General features: G+C 49.3%; 1 protein-coding gene across 1 annotated transcript in view; it reads right to left on the bottom strand.

The window, feature by feature from the left end:
- The window catches only part of Dlg5 (discs large MAGUK scaffold protein 5), a 103,823-nt gene that overhangs the window by 29,456 nt on the left and 53,938 nt on the right, over positions 1-20,429 (bottom strand). Inside the window, exons 6-12 of the mRNA XM_015504595.1 lie at positions 11,103-11,362; positions 9,702-10,014; positions 5,363-5,547; positions 3,774-3,899; positions 2,003-2,135; positions 1,337-1,464; positions 529-704 (exon numbers count right to left, since the gene is read on the bottom strand). Coding sequence (XP_015360081.1) covers positions 529-704; positions 1,337-1,464; positions 2,003-2,135; positions 3,774-3,899; positions 5,363-5,547; positions 9,702-10,014; positions 11,103-11,362 — 1,321 coding nt within the window. The remainder of the gene's footprint in view (positions 1-528; positions 705-1,336; positions 1,465-2,002; positions 2,136-3,773; positions 3,900-5,362; positions 5,548-9,701; positions 10,015-11,102; positions 11,363-20,429) is intronic.

Here is a 20,429-nt window from a genome sequence, read left to right as displayed (position 1 = left end):
GCAAGCCACAGGATGGTAGTGGGCAACCCTGTTCTGGCTGCCCCACCCCATTTTTTTTTTTTTTGAGGTACGGGGGATTGAACCCAGGGGCACTCAATCACTGAGCCACATCCCCAGCCCTACTTTGTATTTTAGTTTGAGACAGGGTCTCACAGAGTTGCTGAGTGCCTGAGGCTGGCTTTGAACTTGTGATCCTCCTGCCTCAGCCTCCCAAGCTGCTGGGATTACAGGCGTGTGCCATAGCACCTGGCCCCACCCCATCTTGGTTAATGAAACTTATAAAAGGGGAGATCAGCAGACTGCACACTGTCCAGCCCAGTACCCCCACCTGGTCACACCCATAAGGGGGCTCAGTCACACCCAGTCTGGTGAATCAGACACTCGAGACCCAGACAACCCCCTGCCAGGAAAGCACACAGGCTGCATTTAAATGGCATCAACAACTCATGCCTGAGAATGATGTGCTTCTGCAAACACGCAAGCCCTGGCAGCCAGAAAGGGCACCTGCCACCTCTGCAGGCTCCCTACCTTTCTGTCCACTGAGGTTTATGTGCAGGGGTGTGACCACCTTCCCACCCAGGGACTTCCTCCGCCGCACGACCATGTTGATGGCCCCCTCTCCATTGAGGAGGGCCTTGATGGCCTGCTTCTTGTCCTTGTTGATGAGGTCCACATCGTTGATTCTCAGCAGCCAGTCGTTGACCCTGAGGAGAGACACAGCCCGACTGGCAATCACAAGGATCCTGGGCCCTTTGGGTCACCCCACCACTCCCATTCAGGGGTCAAATGCCAAAAAAAAGAAAGCAGTTGCCCTGCGTTCACATTCAGAAAGAGCTCCTCTCCCTGGAGCATACAGTGGTTAAGTTTACAGAGGCTGGAGCTAGACAACCTGAGCTCAAATCCTGGCTCTGCCACTTACTAGCTAGGGGACCTAGCTGTTCTGTGTGTCAAGTGTCCTCATCTATAAAATAGGACCAACAATTGCACCGACTTCATAGGACTGCAAAGATTAATCAACTCATTTATATAAAGTGCTTAAACCAGTACTTAGTAAATACAACTCATGGAATGAGAACGTGGCACAAGTCCTCAGCTTCAACGCATCCCACCTGAGCCCTCTGCCACCCAGAGAAGTAAAAGACAACCCTTGGTAACTAGAGAAAAACCAGATTCAGAGGCAACTGAGAGACACAGTGTCTCCTCTTAAACCAATCTTAGCAGTTGAGCCTGAGGCCTCAGAGAGACTCTGAATCCCCAGATGCTGGGATCCATTCATCCCAGCACTACCTGACTCTCCGAGTCCTCTGCATTGGACCCAGTCATCCTTAACTCTTACCTTAAGCGGCCATCAGCAATGCTTCCTTTGTCCACTTTCGTGACAAATATGCCACAGTCCCCTGGGAAACAAGGCTCATTCACACCTTCTGCCATGTCAAACCCAAGTGCCTTCAAGTCAACCTCCTCCTGTCGGGACAGCAGCAGCACACTTTACCAAGCAGTGAGCAGAAACATTTGGCTCCTAAGCCCCCAAGCCACACTCACTCAGTCTCCAGAATGGAAGGCTGGGGGGAGCTGCAACCTGCCTGCTCTGGCCCCTGCAGACACACATCCCTGCCAGCACCTCCCCTGCGCTCCACTCCTCCCTCTGCTGTGCGACGCAGCACCACTGTGAGGCACGGGACACCGACTGCTACAGCCCATCTTGGACCGCTGCAAGAAAGGATGGACTCCCACCCCAGGGGAAAAAGCTGGTCCTTAGGCTGGGGCTGGGGCTCAGTGGTAGAGCACTTGCCTAGCATGTGTGAGGCACTGGGTTGGACCCTCAGCACCACATAAAAATAAACGAAGATATTTTGTCCATTGACAACTAGACAAAAATAAATTAAAATTTTTTAAAAAGCTGGTTCTCTGAGATGGTAGCAGTGAAACAGAGACACTGCCAGAGGGCCATCCCTGGTCTTCATGTCAAGCACGGGGAGAAAAGCCATCCAAGGCAGCTCACCGTCTCCCTTTCAAACTCGACGACTTCTGTTTCCCACTCCATGGAATCTGTATCGATGGCCGAGTCGTGGGAGCTGTGGGCCATCAGCTGCCGGAACCGGGCCTCCTTCTCCAACTGGGATTCCATCTGCTCCCTGTGAACAGAGAGAGCTATGGCAATGTCCCTTTGGAAAGCAAAAACATCCCCTGGCATCACAACTCCACACCAAGGTTGCCATTCACGAAAGCCCTTCGGGGCTCCTTTCTTGCCCTCTATCTAGGCCAGCTTCCGCCACGCCTGGAGGGCCAGCCAAGGCTTCCTGGGTTATCAAAGGGCTTTCACAGGGGATTTTGTAAAAAGACATATTCTCCCCAAATTTATTGAGAGGCTTAAAACAGTTCAGGTCAAAATGCCATTGAGACTTTTTTAGATACAGACAAAATTATACCCAAATGTACACGAAAAGGAATGAGAACAGCTGACCATTTTGAAAATGGGACAATCAAGGGGGAGGAGTTGCCCCACCTGGTCTTAAGACTTACTGAAAACCAACTACTATGAAGACTATGTGACACCGCAGAGAGACGGACACACAGATCAATGGAACAGAACAAGGGACCTGGAAATGGCACCACACAAATACCAAGGTATAGATGTAATCAAGAAGAGGACAATCCCGGGGACTGGGGGTGTGACTCAGTGGTAGAGCACTTGCCTAGCAGATGTGAGAAACTGGGTTTGATCTTCAGCACCACAAAAAAGCAAATTAAGGTTTAAAAAAGGAAAAAAAAAAAAAAAGACAGTCCTGGGTCAATGATGCTGGACAGCAGGACACCATGGAAAACGAGGAACCTCAACTAAAGCCCTTCCCTCCACACAAACTCAAAACACATCACAAATTCAAATGCATAACATGAAACTATAAAACTTTTAGAAGAAAAACAATAGAATATCTTTAAGTTCTAGGACTATGTGAGGGGTTCTTAGACATAAATCATTATGAGTATTTTTTAAAATAAATAAATTAGTCCATCAAAAATTTAAACTTTAGCTCTTAAGAAAATCTAACAAAGAGAATGGGAAAAAAAAAGACTCAGAAACCCATCAACCCCCCAATGACTCACATGTGATGCCCTTCTTTCTAAAATCTGGGCCCAGGCTACCTTTCCAATTTATCCACGATACCCACTGGGCTCCTGGCATCTGTGTGAACTGCTCTTGTGTCCAGCAGGCTCCCAGATCTGCATGGATGGCTCGGCTGGGCTCCCCCTGGCAAGTTCTAGAAGGCTTCTCAGCCTCCAGTCCTCTTTCCAGGCCAGTGCAGCCAACGCTGTGCACCGAGAGCTCAGCACACTGTTCCATCTGTCTCCACGACGGCACACCAGACAAGAGTCTGGTTCTAGATCGCATCGTGGTTACTGGACTCATTTTTAAACTCTGAACTTGGTATTGTCAGTCCTCTGCTAGTGGTCCCAAGTGTTTAGATGACGCTCTGGGAGGGTATTGTGACCAAGGAGAGAGTGCCTGACACCCCGCATAGTCTTAGAAATGGCATCCATAGAACACAAGCAGAACAGCCCGTTCCACCCCCACCGGCTTATCACAGGCTGCTGCTGTCTTCCTGCTAACAGGGGGACGGAACTGACACCCATTTCACAGAATGACAAAATGAGGCAAGGTGAAGGGACGGATGCAAAGCCTGCACACAGGGACAAGCCCAGTGTGTTCTGGGTTCAGTGCTCTGCAGGGAGCAGGGATGTCATGGTCACAGTACATGCCCACCCAAGCCTACTTGAGCTCCTTAAGCTCCCGGCTGACGTCGTTCTTCTGTTTCCGAGTGTCATCCAGGCTGCGTAGGGCCTCAGCCAGCTCACTCACTGCCCGGTCCCGCTCCCGCCGCAGGTTGTCACACAGTGTCCTGGCAGGGAAGGCAGAGAGCAAGGTGACCTCGAGGGGCAGGGGGACGGAGGAAGGGCTTATGTCAGCAGCAAACAGCTCGGTAGGCCCCTTCCCAAACACCTGCAGGCACATGCCTCACCCCCAGAAGGAGTGCTTGGAAACCCCACAGTCACCAGGTTCCCAGTGACCTCTACTCCTTCTGCTCCACTCTTGGTAAGCCTGAGGTTAAGAACCACCGTCTGCACGGGCTCACTTATTCTAACTCAGGCTTGGGAGAAGGGAGTGGCTCTCCTCTGCAGCGATGCACCCCAGATACCTGGAAGGCTCCATCTTTAGCACTCACCTCATTCCCTTAGCCACCTGCACGCAGGGCTTTCTAGACACACCCCAACCCTGCACCTAGGCTGGGAGCCTACTCAGCCAGAACCTGATCCTCACACATCTCGGCCACCCTGAGCTTTGCCTAGGTGCAACGTGTGAGCTCAGTGGGACTCTGCAAAAGGGGACCACAGCCCATGTCAGCCATCCAGGGAGGTGGGGGACACATGACCCATCAGGGAGCAGAAGATGGCTGTGCTCTTTGCCATCTCCAGAACTGGATGTGTCCAGGGGGGCTGGTCCCCACCTCTCCACAGAGTCAAACCTTCCCTGTCTTGATCAGAGCCCAGTTCAGAACTGTACGCTGGAGAAACATGCAGCTCAGGTCAGAAAAGGAGCAGACAGGAAGCCCCACTAAGCCTCAGTACTCCCTCCATGCCCCGGAGAGCACCTCGCTCCTCTCCACTGGTGGGGCCTCTGACCAGCCCCCAGGGCCATAGGTCTCCACCCAAACAGCCTCAGGGGAATCTTCCAGAAACCCCCCAATGACCTCTCTTCCCAATGCCGACCTCCTCATCACCTGGAGAAGCCCCATTCAAGCTCCAAGTTCTAGCCTGGATGCCATACTTTCTCAAGAGAGCTCCTCATACCCCAAGTGCCCCGTGTGCCCGAGGACAGCCCTGGCTGAGGCCCCAGACATCACATCCATGCATCCCCCGCTGCCCCCCATCCAAGCTGCTCAACATGTCATGAACATCATATGCACCTGGGAGCCTCTCTCAAGGTCTTTATGCTCAAGGGATCTACAATCCTGCACACAGTTGGCACCTAGTAAATATGCTGAAAGAATGCATTTCCCAATGTGCTACTGTCATGAGAAGCCCTCAAAGTGGCCGGCCCTGTGCCGGGGAACACTTCTCAGGGGTCTCACCTGGACACAGCACACACTCAGGATGTCCGGGGTGAAGTTAAACAAGAAGGAGAGACACAATGCAAAACTCCAAAGCCAAGACGTGAGGTCTGAATGTCAGCCAGGGGTGAGAGGGAGGAGCCCAGGTCCCTGCCACCCTACCTGGACATACAGTGTCCAATTCTGACCCTCCCAACAGACCTTAGAGTGACCTGGGGAAACGTAAGCTCACGCCTGGCCCAAGGTACCCATACCGGATGCTGTCGCGCTCCGCCACAATCTTGTCCCGCTCCTGGAAGGCCCAGTCCCGGCGGCACTTGGCCACATCGGCCTCCTGCAGGGCTTCCTTCAGCTCCTGGCACAGAGCCTTGCACTGCTTTCGAAGGATCTCCACCTCCTTGTTGGCCCTCCCAGCATCCATTGTCACCGTGTCTTTGATCTGGGGGCAAGAGACAGGTATGGGGGGGGGGTGCTGCTGAGACTCCTGGAGTGGAAGCCCCCTCCTCACAGTGCAGGGGTGGGGCTGCTCCTCTAGAGAGCTGCATGGAGGGAACACTAAGTCCAACACACCCCCTCCTACACGGGACCTCTACACGGCACACTGACAGACATGGTCAGACCACAAGTGGCACTAGGCGAGGGTCAACCCAGACTCTCACAGTCCCACACCAGTCTGCACCTGAACCCTAGGCCCTACCCAGCTATGGCCTCGTCAGCCTGGGTGGAATGTCTCCAGGAGTGCTTTGCCAGAGCTCGGGGCTGCCACTTCTGTGGTTTATATCTAACAGGCCACTGCAAAGCGCTGAAGAGCAGTCAAGATTTCAAAAGTGTGCCATGTGTGAATGTCACAATGAATTCCGCTTTTATGTCTAACTATGATGTACCAATTAAAAAATAAACTTAGAAAAAGGGAGCTTTGGGGACAAAAGGTGATGATGTGAGGCAGTGAAGGGGCCAAGGGTTGGTCATAACTTCTCCTCCCACCTGCCCCCCATGTCTGCAGTACTAGTGTCTATAATGCGCACACTGAGTTTTTATAAAAAATGAAAATACTCCAGAATTTTTGCTTGTGAATACTATGCATCAAAGTTTTTGGGTTTTCTTTTGTCTTTTTGCAGTACTTGGGATGGAACCCAGAGGCATTCTACCACAACTACATCTCTACTTTTTCATTTTATTTTGAGACAGGGTCTAAGTTGCTAAGGTTAGTTCTCACCAGGAGGCTCAGTGGGGAAGGAGACCATGGAAACCGGTCATAAGCCTAGAATAGGCTCATAACTAACCTTCGTTGCTCAAGTACAGTCAGCAGGAACCAGGGGGAAATTTGGACAAAAAGTGTTTTGTAACCCAAGAGTGACACGGTGGCATGCTTTGCTCCAAACTCCTGTTGCCCAAGATCGATGCTAATTATTTTAGTTTCGGTTTTCCCCTATTTTTATGCTGCATCGAGCATAAAAATAACCTTGAAAAAATTAAAGACTATTTGTACTAATTCTATCAATAATTTGTTATAATAAATAATACATTTAATGATCACATTTTTAAAAAAATCTACATTGTGTTGAATGTTGGGTAATATACGCATGCGTGGTTTTAAATATGAAACATGTTAATATTTGGTTTTCTGAAAGGCTTTTCCATTTTGCGCTGGATGATAATCTCAACCCAGAGACAGAGGTGGAAACACACAGAAAAGCCCACGCTGGGGAATGGAGCGTGCTCCTGCCCTCTCCCCCCCCACCACACTCCTCTCCATGGGCTCCTTGGCACTGTTTTTCTCCAAAACAAATTCCCCCGAGTTTCCTTAAGAGTTTTAGAGTGGGGGTGGGGAATAATGAGATATCTTTAAAAGGACAGAGGAATTTGGAGGACGAGACTGGAGTAATCTTTGCCCGATTCCTTGATGGTGCTAATGACGAAGCCCAGGATCCTGGCGATGACCTGCCCCAGGTCCCGCCACAGTGGAGAGTGGACTTTCAGTCCACTCTGTGCCCCCCACATCAGACCTCAGTCCTCATACACACTGCCTATGACTTCTTCCTGCCTGGCTTCGGTGCACTTGGAGAAGAGATGGCAGAGCCCACTCCAAGGTCCCAGAGAGAAGATGGGATGCAGGTGTGGTGGCTTTCAACAGACGGCTCCCAGGTGGGGCAGCTGGCTTCTATTCTGGCAGCCCCTGCTGTCAGAGCCCTCTGCCCAAGAGTCTGAAACTCATCACACTGCTCAGCCTCCACAGCCAAACTCAGCTCCTCAAACTGGACTTGTGGGTGGACATGCAACTGCATTAGGAGGGCTACAGGGACAGAAAAGCCACTGTGAGCCAGAGTGGCTGTGCTGGCCTTCTATGTGGCAATGTTCTAATAGTGGGGCTCGGGGGGAATTAGAACCTGGGGGAACTTCTTCCTCCATCCTCCTAAAAGCAATGGCCTTCACTAGACCAGGCCAGCTGATGGCAGGGAGAGCGAGCGACCTTGTAATGACAGTAGCCCCTGAGGATGTACCCGCTCTGGGCACTGGACAGAACAGAGGCCTCTCAGGTCATGAACAACGAAGAGGGAGGCACAGAGAGAGGGGGACAGAGTGGAGAAAAGCTCCAGAAAGCACCACTCCCTGGCTGGGCAGAATCAAGACCTCCTGCAACACGAGAGCTAGACCAGCTGGGCTCCTGAGGAGGGTGGGGTCTGACCCCAAGCTGGGATGCCCAGGGCCACAGACCTGGCCTCCCCTGGGTGGCACGGAGCAGTACTATACATGGAACCACAGCAGCAGCGGGAGAGGGCGCTGGGGTTTTCAGCTCTGGAAGCCTCGGGGTGGGGGAGGGGGTTCTAGTCACCTCCTGCCCGCTCACTCGGAACAATGCCTGGAAAGGGTTCCTGTCTCAGCTGACAGGCAGGCTTGAGGCCCAGCCAACACCCCCTGTGCAGGGCAGGCGCTGGGCTGAAGGGCACACCTGAGTGCTGGGGGAGGGGGGTTGGGTGCTCTACTTCCCCATGTTCCTACATGTCCACGGCCTTCACAGGTCACTCCTATGATCTCAAAAACCCATCCACGTGGGCTCTGTGTCCTATCACAGGTTGTGTATAAACAACCTTCTGTGACCTTCTAGTCTGGTGACTGACTAGGTCTTTTCAGAGTTTTCTTCTGCTCCATTTTGTTTTTCTAATCTGATATCAACATTTCATTCAAGATTAAGTGCTCAGACACAAGGATGTGAAAAGGAACCCTCACCTTGGACACTTACTGAGCTCTGGTGTATTAATAATAATAATAAATTCCTTCTCATAATGTTCTTTACAAAAATTTCATCAAAGTAGGGGCTGAGAGTGTGGCTCCGTGGTAGAGCGCTGGCCTAGCATGCACAAGGCCCTGGCTTCCATCCCCAGCACAAAAATCAATAAATAATAAATACAAGAAAATACTCCTCTTCACATTGGCTCTCACCTTAATGGTCTGCACAGGTCTCAGTCCCCTTGTATGAAACTGCTGTTATTTGGCCCATTCGTAAAATAGTGTCACAGCATTCACCCTGGTCCTAAACAGGACAGTAATGAAGACCAGGGGGCAGTAGCAGGGCACGATCTGTTATAACCAGGCCAGATCACTCCGAGCCACACTGACCCACACAATGCAAAGAGAATCTCCCATGCTGTCCTCACCCCAGCAGAGTAGGGGTGCTCAGGGGAGAAGCGTCAGTGCTAAGGTGTCAGTGGGGATAGAGGTGGCCCGGTAGGAAGATTGTGAAGAATCCATAGATATCACTCAGAGATGAGTTGAGTGACCTAGTCTCAGTGCCACTGAACACTCCAGTCCCCCAACCCCAGAGGAACCACCCCCAGGGGGCTTTAGAAGGGGGCCAGGCTCAGCCTATTAGCACATCTCAGCAGGGGCCTGGGGCAACCTTGTGAAGAGCAGTGTTGGTCAGAAGTGCCCAGAGGAGGGCTGGGCTGTGGCTCAGTTGGAGAGCACGTACTTTGCATGTGTGAGGCCCTGGGTTTGATTCTCAACACTGTATACAAATAAAGGAATAAAATAAAGGTCTATCCAGAACTAAAAAAAGAAGAAGAAGTGCCCAAAGGATGTTCCTCTGACCCATGAGGCCAACAGATCTATGGTTCTAAGAACTTGGACTTGGGGGCTGGGGTTGTGGCTCAGCAGTAGAACACTCACCTAGCACATGCGGGGCCCTGGGTTCGATCCTCAGCACCACATAAAACTAAATAAACAAAAGGATTGTATCCAACTACATTAAAAAAAAAAAAAAAAAAAGGAACTTGGACTTGGGATTTGCTTCATAATGAGCAAGTCTGAGACTTTCAGCACAAAACTGATCTGAGCTTAAAGGGTGGCTTTGGATGTGACAGCACCTGGAGTGTCATCTGATTTCTCCCAGGATATCTAGGACTGTGGTTGCACCTCCCTTCCCATTGGACCCACCCTGCCGTATCCCACTAGAGCTGAACACTGAGCCTGAGCCCAGCAGTGACCTGCCAGCACTTAGGCCTCCAGTGAGAACTCTCTGCTGTCATTCAGAAGCCTGTCCAGCCAGCCCCAGGAGCACTGTGCAGCCTCGCCTCTTGCTGAGGCATAGCCTACCTGCCGCAGCGCCTCCATCTCCTCGCTGGCCGCCTTCTTCTCAGATGTGCTGCTCTTGAGCTTGGACTCGGCCAGCTCCACCTCGGTCTGCAGCTTGTCCAGCTCAGAGATGACCTGGTCACGCTCGCTCATGATGAGCTTATACTCGCTGTACACTGCATCCCGCTCCTCCTTGTACTTCTCGGACTCCTTCGCGGTTTTGACCTGCGTGGTCCTCAGCTCCGTCAGCTCTGACTGGAGCAGCTCCATCTCCCACTGCAGGTCCTTGTTCTGGGCCGTGGCCTTGTTCAGCTCATGGTGAATGGCCTCAAACCTGGGGGAGGAAGGCAGCGGGATGTGGGAGGGGCGGCGCCTGCCCGGTCAGCTGTCTGGCTGCTCTTCTACCTCCCGCCAGCTCCACTGTGCTGAACAGTCAAGCATGAAGTTTGGGGTGAGGTCATTCTCTGCACCCCAAGGGAGAATGGTCACAGAGCACCAGTGCTGTGGGCCTGGAATTTTTACAAATGCCAGAAGTTGAACTGAGGACAACGCACCCCCTGCTCTACTAGAAATAACTGCGTATTCCTTCTACGCCAAACCACTTTATTTTGAAAAAAAAAACAATGTCAGAATCTCAACAGAGGACACAGAAAAGCCTTAATGATGATTTGCTGCAACCTCCTCATTTTACAGACAGGGATGGTATGGCCTGGCACTGTGAGCAAGGGACCAAGGTCACGAGGTTAGCTCGGTCTGCCTAGGCCAGGTTGCACCTTCCACACGGACAGGCAACCTGAGAGTCAGAGTTGCTGCTCTAGAGTAGCATGTCCCAAAATGTGTTCTTAGAGAACAGTAATCCTGCAAGGGGCTCCATCACAAACCACCTATGTGGGTTCCCTGATGGCCTCTACATCTTGGTCCTCTCTGGGACAAATCAAAGCTCTGGCAAGTCCTGCAGCAGGGAAATCCATCTGGGCTCAATCCAGCAATTCCCCAACCTATTTATACCCAGAGAACACCTTTCAAGAAATGCTCCCGAGAGCTCGAGTTCTACAGGAATGCACTTAAAGCAATACCGTCAGAGGGAGGGGATCACATCTCTGAAGATGATATTCCTTAATAAAAAATGAAAATTGTAGGAGACACGGTGCCCTGAAAACTGACAGGAGGAGAGGGTTGTGGGGAGACCTAAGAGACAGAATGCTCAGAACACAATGGGTTGCTCAGATGGGAGAAAGAAGATACAACTCCCGAGACACATTAAGTGTCAAAAAAAAAAGTTTCCCAGACAGAAATACCTGTTGATTGACAAGCGCTACAGCCTGCGCCGCCTTCCCCCAGCTGCGGCTGGGAGTCTGGCAGAGAAGACGCATCTGGCTCTTAGGCCGCTCTCCTCCCTACCGCCTTCTGCCGGGGTCCTACCTCCTCAGGGACAGGGCGCACTGGTGCTGCAGCTGGATGGCCGTGTCCCTCTGCTGGGTCAGCATTTCCGTCTGCTTCAGCAGGCGCTGGTTCTCCTCGCCCAGCTGCTCCAGGCGGCTCAGGTCTGAGTTGTGGATGGCAACCTTCTCGCTGTACCGTTTCCGCAGGGCGTCGTAGTCCTTCTTGACCCCCTCCAGCTTGTCCATGGCCGTGTCGTACAGCTTGTTGAGGATCTCTGATGACCCGTTGTGCTTCAGTACCTGGCCACAGGGAGTTATGCTCACAAGAGGCGGGGGGCGGGGTGGACAGGACAGACCTCCTCCCTGGTGACAAAGCTTGGGACAGGCCTCCAGGAGTCCCCGAGGTGTCTGGTCCTACGAGGTGTCTGGTCCTACGTGCCCTGCAGTCGCACTGGGCTGATTCATCCAGATTTGCTCATTCTCAAATATTTATTGTCATGTAGAGAAAAGTTAACGTGGCAGAGCCGGAGACGCCCCGCCTTGGACAGGCTCACAGCAAGGCTGACTACTTGCTGGGTGCGTCCGGGAACCCACACCAGCAGCATCTCTCAACGCTGATATAAATCGTCCCCTACGTGATAAGAGTGGCCCGTGGTGCCCAGACTACACAAGCTGTGTGGCTTGTGCTACTTTCTCTGGGAGTCTAGAATCTTGGTACATGCTAGGCAGTGGGCATCCTGGTGACCAGCTCCCAGTGAAAAGCCCAGGCACTAGGTGTCCAGCAGATGGCCCCAGAAGCCCCATTGGACGTGGGCTGTCACGACTCTGTGCTGGAGGGGTCGGGTGTGTCCAGTGTGACTGCCCTGGGGAGGACTCTTGGAAACCTGCACCTGGCTGCCTCCGGACTTTGCCCCACGTAGCTCTTCCTCCCTTTGCTGATTTGGCTTTACGTCCCACGGTTGTGAATTTTTACCACCACGATTACACACTGGACCTTGTGAGTTCTCCCAGCACATTGCAGAATCCAGAGGTGGTGCTGGGGACTCCTGAAAACAACACCTAAAGTGTCTAGTATTGTTCTAAGTGTTGGTGACACGAGGCAGGGTGGAAAGAGACTGTGCTCCATGGACCTTTGATCCTAATAGGAGGATACAGGCACACAGATCAAATCAATTGACCTCAGAGCATGAGAAGGGACATCAAATAAAATAAAAATAAAATAGGATAACAGGCTGAAGAGACTGAGCAGCAGAGTGGAAGGCTAAGGTCTAGGGATGCCTCTCTAAAAGGGTGACATCTGTCTGGATACAAAATGAAGAGCGGCCAAGAGCACACCTGGCAGCTGGGAGAGTAGATTCAAAGGCCCTGGGGCAGAACCAGCAAATGTGTGCTAAGAACAGCAAAAAGGAATAGGTAGTATAGCTGTAGCCACCCAGTTCACAGAGCCTTGGAAAAGAGCCCACAATGAGGATCATGGCCTGAAAGAAACAGGAAGCCATGGAGAATTTTGAAGCACCCTACTCTGAATTACAGAAGCTAAAGTTCACTCGGGATGCTATTCAAGAGCAGGGGGAGATGAGTTAAAAAGCTGTGAGGGGGGCCTGCCGACTTCTGCTGAAATCCTCAGGGGACCTGAGCCCTTAGTGAGTCACCAACTTGAGGGTTTCAGTTTCCTTATTTCTCAAATGACAGGAGAGAACCGGAAAGGCTTGCTTAGTGCCTGCAGCTCAGCAGCCTGGGATCACCTGGCTCACTGCGCGTGGGCTGAGTTATCACAAGATCTTTGCAGCCCAGAGAACCGGGACCAGAGAGCATGGAATATTCCTTCAGAGGCAGAGTCGGCCTCAAAAACACAAGTACCTCGAAACAGAAAAGCGCATGTGATTTAAAAATCAGAATCACCGAGATAGGGAAGGAGCTCGCTCCCCTAAGACCTAGGATCAGACCCCAGGACCGCAGCCGGTCAGAGGCGAAGTCCGGTTCAGGCACCGGTTCATTCTTGTGCCTTGCTTGTCTTTATTTATTTTTTAAGTAGAACTCTTCCCTTCAAAGGAAGTCTTACGAGGTTGCCGAAATACAAAACTCATTTTAAAAAGTGGCTGATGAGGGGCTGGGGTTGTGGCTCTGCGGTAGAGCGCTTGCCTAGCACATGCGAGGCCCTGGGTTCAAGACTCAGCACTACAAAAAAGGAAATAAATAAAGTATTGTGTCCAAATACAACTAAAAAATAAATTTTTTTAAAAAAGTGGCAAGTAGGTTCCTCAGCAGTTAAGACCTCCATTGTTCTATTAAAAAGTTTCTCTGTGGCAAAAGAGGAATACACCCCAAGACACGGATGGAAAACCAGGTGCTGAGCCCCACACTGTCCTCTAACATCTTCCTTTAGAAAAAAAAAAAAAAATCTTCCACACATAGAGAAGAGGATAGCTAATAATGTAACAAATGTTATATACCCAACTGTTTAATCTTAATATCATACTGCGCCCCAAACTGTTTACAGAGAAGTAGACCATTACAGAGGTTGCTAAAGCTCCCAGCACACCTCTCTTGCCTAGTTTCCCATTTATCCCATCCCCACCAGAAGGACTCGCTCCCTCCCCCAGCCTATTGCTGACCACCTTCGTGCACAATGCGACACTACCACCAAGGCAGGAGCCTCTCCGTGGTTTCATGCCACTGGAGGTGATTTTTTTGCATGATTTCTTTCTTTCTTTCTTTTTTGGTGCTGGGGATTGAACCCAGGGCCTTGTGCATGCGAGGCAAGCACTCTACCAACTGAACTATATCCCCAGCCCCCCAGGTGCTTTTTATTCACTGCTGATTTTGAGATTCAGTCAAGTAGATGCAAGTAGCACTTCATTGTGTGAATATGTCACACTCCTCCTTCTGATCCAGAGATGGTCACACTGTCTCCACATATTTGCTAATATTAATAATACTGTCCTTAGGCTGGGCACAGTGGAGAACACTTGTAATCCCAGTAGCTCAGGAGACTGAGGCAGGAGGATTCTGAGTTCAAAGCCAACCTCAGCAAAAGTGAGGCACTAAGCAACTCAGTGAGACCGTGTCTCTGAATTAATACAAGATAGGGCTAGGGATGGGGCTCAGTGGTCAAGTGCCCCTGAGTTCAATGCCTAGTACCCCCAAAAAACAGGGTTGCACACACATCTCCTTTTCTCTAGGAGCAGAGTGGCTAAGTCTTGGGATATGGATTTTCCACACTTACTGGACAGCACCAAATTGCTCTGGCTATGCCAATTTACACCCCCACCAGCTGTGGGAGAAGCTCTGAGAGTGACTGACACCAGCACACCCTTGCCAAGGTACAGTACATTCAGATTTTTTTTCTTTTTATGTTATTGGTGGCAAAACACAACAACATAAAACTGACCCTCTTGCCCATGTGAAGCATTTCTAAGCGTGCAGTTCAGCAGTTTTATGTACATTCACTCTGTTGTGCAACCAATCTCCAGGACTTTTCCCATCTTGCAAAACTGAAACTCAGTACCCATTAAACAACTCCATGGTCCCCCTTCCCAGCCCCAGACAACCACCACTCCACTTTTTCTCTGTGAAGCTGACCACTTCAGATGCTTCCCATCTGTGGGATCAGACAGTATTTTGTCTTTTTGCGGCTGGCTTATTTCATGCAGCGTAATGTCCTCAGGCTCACCCACGTTGGAACATGGGTTGGACCGCCTTCTTCTTCCTCAAAAATATTTCACTGTATATCCTGAAACACCACATTTTGTTTACCCATTCATTCCCCAATAGACACTTGGTTTGTCCTGCCACTCTTGGCTACTGTCAAATGGTGAGGTTTTTTAAAGTACTGCCAATCTCATAAACAAAAACATGCTCTCATTTTAAAACTCATAGCTTGGACTTGGAGCAACTTTCTTTATGTTTATGGATTATGCATCTTTCCTATGAATTATATGTTCCTATCCTTTGACTCCTGGCTTCGTTCCCTCCCTCTCTTGACCTTTCTCTCCCTCTCCTGTCTCTGGAGCTATTTTCAAATTCCAGGCACTAACCCTTTCCTATTTATCTGTAATACAAATGTCTCCAATATATGTCTTAAGTTGGCTGGCAGGGTCTTTTGTTGTGCCCCAGTTACACATTTTAATATGCCAAGATCTATTAGTTTTGTGTGTTGGTCGTTTAACAAATTCTTCCTACCTTGAAGTCATAAAGGGATTCTCCAGTGTTATTTCTAAAAGGTAGTCAAGTTTTATTTTTCCCATTTAAATCTTTAAACTACTTGGAATATATTTCTGGGTGTGGTGTGAGATGAAGATATATCATTATCCTTTTCCATCAATCACCTGAGCAACGATAACTGGGCCCAAAGCACCAGACAAAGTGCCCGGAATCTGTCCTGGTGCAGATAGTGTGATCTGGAGGACACCAAGGGCCTCACCCGACAGTGCCCTCTACCTAGAGTTGAGAAAACAGGGGCTACCTAAGTCACTCAGGGTGGAGGGAGAGCTCTCCAGACATCTGTCAATCACCAAGAACTCCCATTCACGTCTGAAAAGGTCGGCCTCTACACGGGGTTGCCCTTATTTGTGAACAATACCTCAAAAATGCCGGCTAAAAACCAACTTCAGATGCTTTACACTCTACACAGCCCCTAAGCCAGGTAAGGACCCTCACTGGCTGGGAGGGGGTCTGGTTTACTGCAGAAGAACCTGCTGCCATTGTCGGAGTGTCCCACCAGGTGGCAGTCTTGGGTGGACAGCCCGATGCCTTCCTACAGTTGTACCAAGCTTTAGTAAGAAACTAATTTTTAAGGTGGCCTTGACAGGAGGCAGAGCAGAGGCCTCCTTCTGAGCTCAGCAGGAGCCAACTTTCCCAGGACAGAGTAGGCCATGGAGTCTATAACCAGGGCAGGAAAATGGTTCCCCAAATGCCCTCCCCTTGAGGAGCTCATGACGATCCAGAGACAATTCAGGGCAGCCAGGATGTGCCACAAATTCCTAGTGAGACAGGCAGGTCAGGGAAATCCCAGAGCAGAACCAGGAATCCTTTCTGATAGTTAACCTAGCAATGTGGAGGGATCCTAGGGTCAGAAGAGACCTCCAGGGAGCCATCAGGCCCTGGCCTGTTTCCACCACCATCACCTCCAACCTCAATGCGCCACACAGGTGTAAACTCTGCATGAGGACATCCTGCATACTCAGAGGGGAATTCCACCTTTCTGAGCCCCTCTACCTCCGACTCTCACTGCCGCCCAGGAGTCAGAGACTCATCCCTCCCACAGCACAGCAGCCAGACATTCAAGGAGGCTCACAGACACTGCCTCCCCCCAAAACGTTCCTCAACTTCTCTTACAAGCAGAGCTCAGAATCATGCCTGGGCTGTCCTACACGGCCTCAGAAGAAACATGGGAGATTGTGGCCACAGTTGACTCAGAAGAAGTGAAAAACAGTCCAATTAGTCTACAGTTTTTCCTTTTCGTCTTTTTTCTTTATGTTCTCAGTAAACAGTTCCACACCCATGCCCACACACAGGCATGCACATGCACAGATGCACACACAGCTCCGGTCAAATGTCTAGCTCCCCAGCTAGAGATGATGGAAGAGAACACCTGGGATACTTGAAAAGGAAAGTCAACTTTCGTGAATTAATTAGGAAAGAGAAAAGAACATTTTATTTTTTAGCCTATTTATTTTTTATTTTTGGTACAAGGATTGAACCTGGGGGGGGTGCTTACCATTGAGCTACATCTCCAGCCCTTTTTTTATTTTTTGAGACAGGGTCCCACTGAATTGCCTAGGGCCTTGCTAAGTTGCTGAGGCTGGCTTTGAATTTGTGATCCTCCTGCCTCAGCCTCCTGAGCTGATGGGATTACAGGCATGCACAACCCTGTCTGGCTTTAGCTTATTTGTTTGTCTATTTATTTATTTTGGTGCCAAACTTTTAGGTGCTTTACCATGGAGCTACATCTCCAGACCTTTTATTTTTATTTATTTGCAGTACTGAGGATTGAACTTGGGGACTTTCTACCACTGAGTTACTACTCCCCCAGCCCTTTTTGTTTTTATTCTATTTTTATTTTGTTGTTTGTGTTTTTTCGTGTTTTCCTGAAAGTTGCCTTTAAAATTTTTTGTTTTAACCTCATAATGTATCATGGATTTTCTTAATTTTTCTGAAGGTCTCATCAAGTGGCTGAAGCTGACCTTAAACTTGCAATCTTCTTGCCTTAGCCTTCCAAGTCTCTGGGATTACAGATGTGGGCCACCACACCCGGCAAAAAAAAAAAAAAAAAAAATACATTTTAAAGGTAGAGAAAGGAGGAAGAGAGAGCAAACTCTTGAGACCTTTTAAGTTTCCCAAATAAATCAGCAGGACCTATGAAAAGGAAAATGTGCATTGCCTTGAACCCAGTAATTTTAGAATTACTAAGAATCATATTGAAAACATAAATACTAAAGAGCATAAAGATAGACGTATGTGTGACCTGTAATCCAGCTGAGTGGGAGATCAAGATAGGAGGATTGCGAGTTGAAGCCAGCCTAGGCAACTTAACAAGACCTTGTCTCAAAAAATAAAAAGGGCTGAAGGTGTAGCTCAGTGGTAAAGCAGTTGTCTAACATGTGAGAGACCTCGATTTGATCCCCAATTAAAAAAACAAACAAACAAACAAAAAAAACAAGTATATGTGACCTCTTAAAAACTGTTTGTAATAAGGAAAAAGTCTTGACAATCAAAATGCTCCATACACAACGCAGAACAGGGGTCAGACATTACTGACAACGAAACAGAAATGCTCTGTTGGATGTTCAATGTCACAAAAAATTTAAGAAAATCCATGATACATTATAAGGTTAAAACAAAAAAAAATTTAAAGGCAATTTTCAGGAAATAAAACTTTATATATGTGTTAAAACACGAAAAAACAACAAACAACAAAAACAAACAAAAAACTAGTGTCCACAAGGATATTTCCAAAGGGGTTCACGTAGAGGTTGGTCATTTCTAGAGTAAGACTGAGGTGCGGGAAGTACCTTTATTATTGTTTGAAGGTTTTTTTTTTTCTTTTTCTTTTCTAACCAAAGAATATGCATCATTTTAGTAAAGAAAGAATGATACAAAATCCTCCTCCACTTTGCTTCGCCAGCCAGGGCCTGTCACCCTCCACCCAGGATCTCCTGGGCATGCCTGAGGAAGCCTGGAAGAATCCAAGATGGCGCATTCTAACAGATGAACAGGCCCCTCCCCTCGCACATACACACACAGAACAAAGCACCTATCTGCTGCTCTCAAGTGGGAGAGGGGCCCAGGCCCAGGCCCTGGCCCAGGGCTGCCTCATTTCCTCTGAGATAAATCATGCAGAGGACTAGGAGGCCCCACAAATCCCTCAAGCAAACATGCAAGTCAAATAGCACCATTTACCCTGCAAGGGCCTCTTCAAGTTTACAAGGCGTAGGAGGAACCAGGCAACAAAACCAGCCTTGTCCAGGGAGGCCAACCTTTGCCCTCAGGCCCAGTGGGGAGCAAGCTGAGGCCATCTCTGTCCCCTGCTTCCTCTGCCGCTGGCCTACCCTCCACCTGGTAACTCCAAAGCTAGGCACCTACTCCAGAGCCTGACAGCTCAAAACCCCATCCCTCCCTCCCAAGCCTCCCCTCCTAGTGGGGCCTGCAGGTGGCACTTGCTGAAGATCATCAATCTGGCTGACATGGAGGAACTCAACAACCAGGACTCATCCAGAGACCTACCCACGCACACCCTGCCACCAAGGGCCACCACACACCCTGCCACTAAGGGCCACCGTTATAGGAAACGAAAGGATTGCAGGAAATGGAATGCGGGGTGGGGAGAAAAACCCTCCCACAACAGTTGTTGGGTGAATATGAAAAGGGAAGAGAGGAGAGGGATGGGGAAGGGATGACTGCACTCTGAATGTATGTAAAAAGCGTGTTGAAGCCGGGTGCGGTGGTGCACACCTATAATCCCAGCAACTCGGGAGGTTGATCCCAAGGAGGAGGATCCCGAGTTCAAAGTCAGCCTCCATGAGACCGTCTCTGATAAAATATAAAATATAAAATAGGGCTGGGGATGTGGCTTAGTGTTTAAGCACACCTGGGTTTAATCCCTGGTTTTAAAAAAAAAGCATATTGGTGCTTAGGAAGCAAGAGAATGGGAAATAAAAATTAAAGAAAACATTCTTTTTAAAGAGAAGGTGGCAACTACTCTCAGCCTTCTTTGTCTTTTACATTATCACACATTCTCTCTTTTTTAGGGGTACAACTCCGCAGCCATCCTATGTGCCCAGGGATATGAATCTTCAAGGTTTCCACTAATTCCAGAGCATTTCCACCATCCCCAAAGAAACCCGTCCCATTGGCATTCACTCCCCATCCTCCTCCCCCATCCCGTCCCAAGACAATCACAAATCTCCCACCTCTAAGGACTTCCCTGTGCTGGACGTCCCCTATGCCTGAAATCACAACACGTGGTACTTTGGGACTGTTTCCTTTTATTGCTACTGTCGTTTGGATCTGAAACGTCCCCCAAAGGCCCATTTGTTATTAAAAGGGTTGGTCTCCAGGCTGTGGTGCCACTGAGAGGTGGTGGAACCATTGGAAAGTGGGGCCTGAGAGGAGGATGTAAGGTCACGGGGACATGACCTCAAGGGGACATTAGGAACCCAGCCCCTCCTCCCTCTCTGCTTCCTGACTGCCGTGGCATGAGCCATGTCTTTTACCATATGCTCCCACCACAATGTACTGCTTTGCCACAAGCCCAAAAGCAATAGGGCCAAGCAACTGTGGACCAAAACCTCCTGAGCAAAAAAAAACCTTTCCTCCAAATGAGCTGATTATCTCAGATATTGGTTTCAGTAACAGAATAACATTAATAACATTTGGCATGTTTTCAAGGTTCACCCACATTATCACATATATTATTTTTATGCTAAATAATATTCCATTGAGGAGATATACCACATTTTACTTATTCATTCATAAGTGGGTGGCCATTTGGGTTGTTTTCACTTTGGGGCTGCTTTACAAACATCCTGGTTTCTGTGTGGACTATATGTTCAGTTCTCTTGGGCATACACTTAGGAATGGATCATGTGGTAACTTGTTTTTTTTGAGGAATTGCTACACCATTTTCACAGTGACTATACCATTTGACATTCCTGCCAGTAATGTACAAAGGTTCCAGCTTCTCCACATTCTCAATGAGGCAGATTTTAATCCAGACTAGGCAAGTCCAGAATAATAACAATAACGAGGGCAACCTGTTGAGTGTTGAATGCACAGGCACGCGGTGCCAGTTAGGATATGTGGTATCATTCTGTCTCCAGACATCACACGAGACCAGTTCTGCTGCACTGAGAAAGCCCCACTCTCA

This window comes from Marmota marmota, unplaced genomic scaffold (genome assembly GCF_001458135.2).
Source record: "Marmota marmota marmota unplaced genomic scaffold, marMar, whole genome shotgun sequence".
Lineage (NCBI taxonomy): Eukaryota > Metazoa > Chordata > Mammalia > Rodentia > Sciuridae > Marmota > Marmota marmota.
The sequence above is the reverse complement of the archived record's forward strand: the minus strand, read 5'-3'. Positions and strand labels throughout refer to the sequence as shown.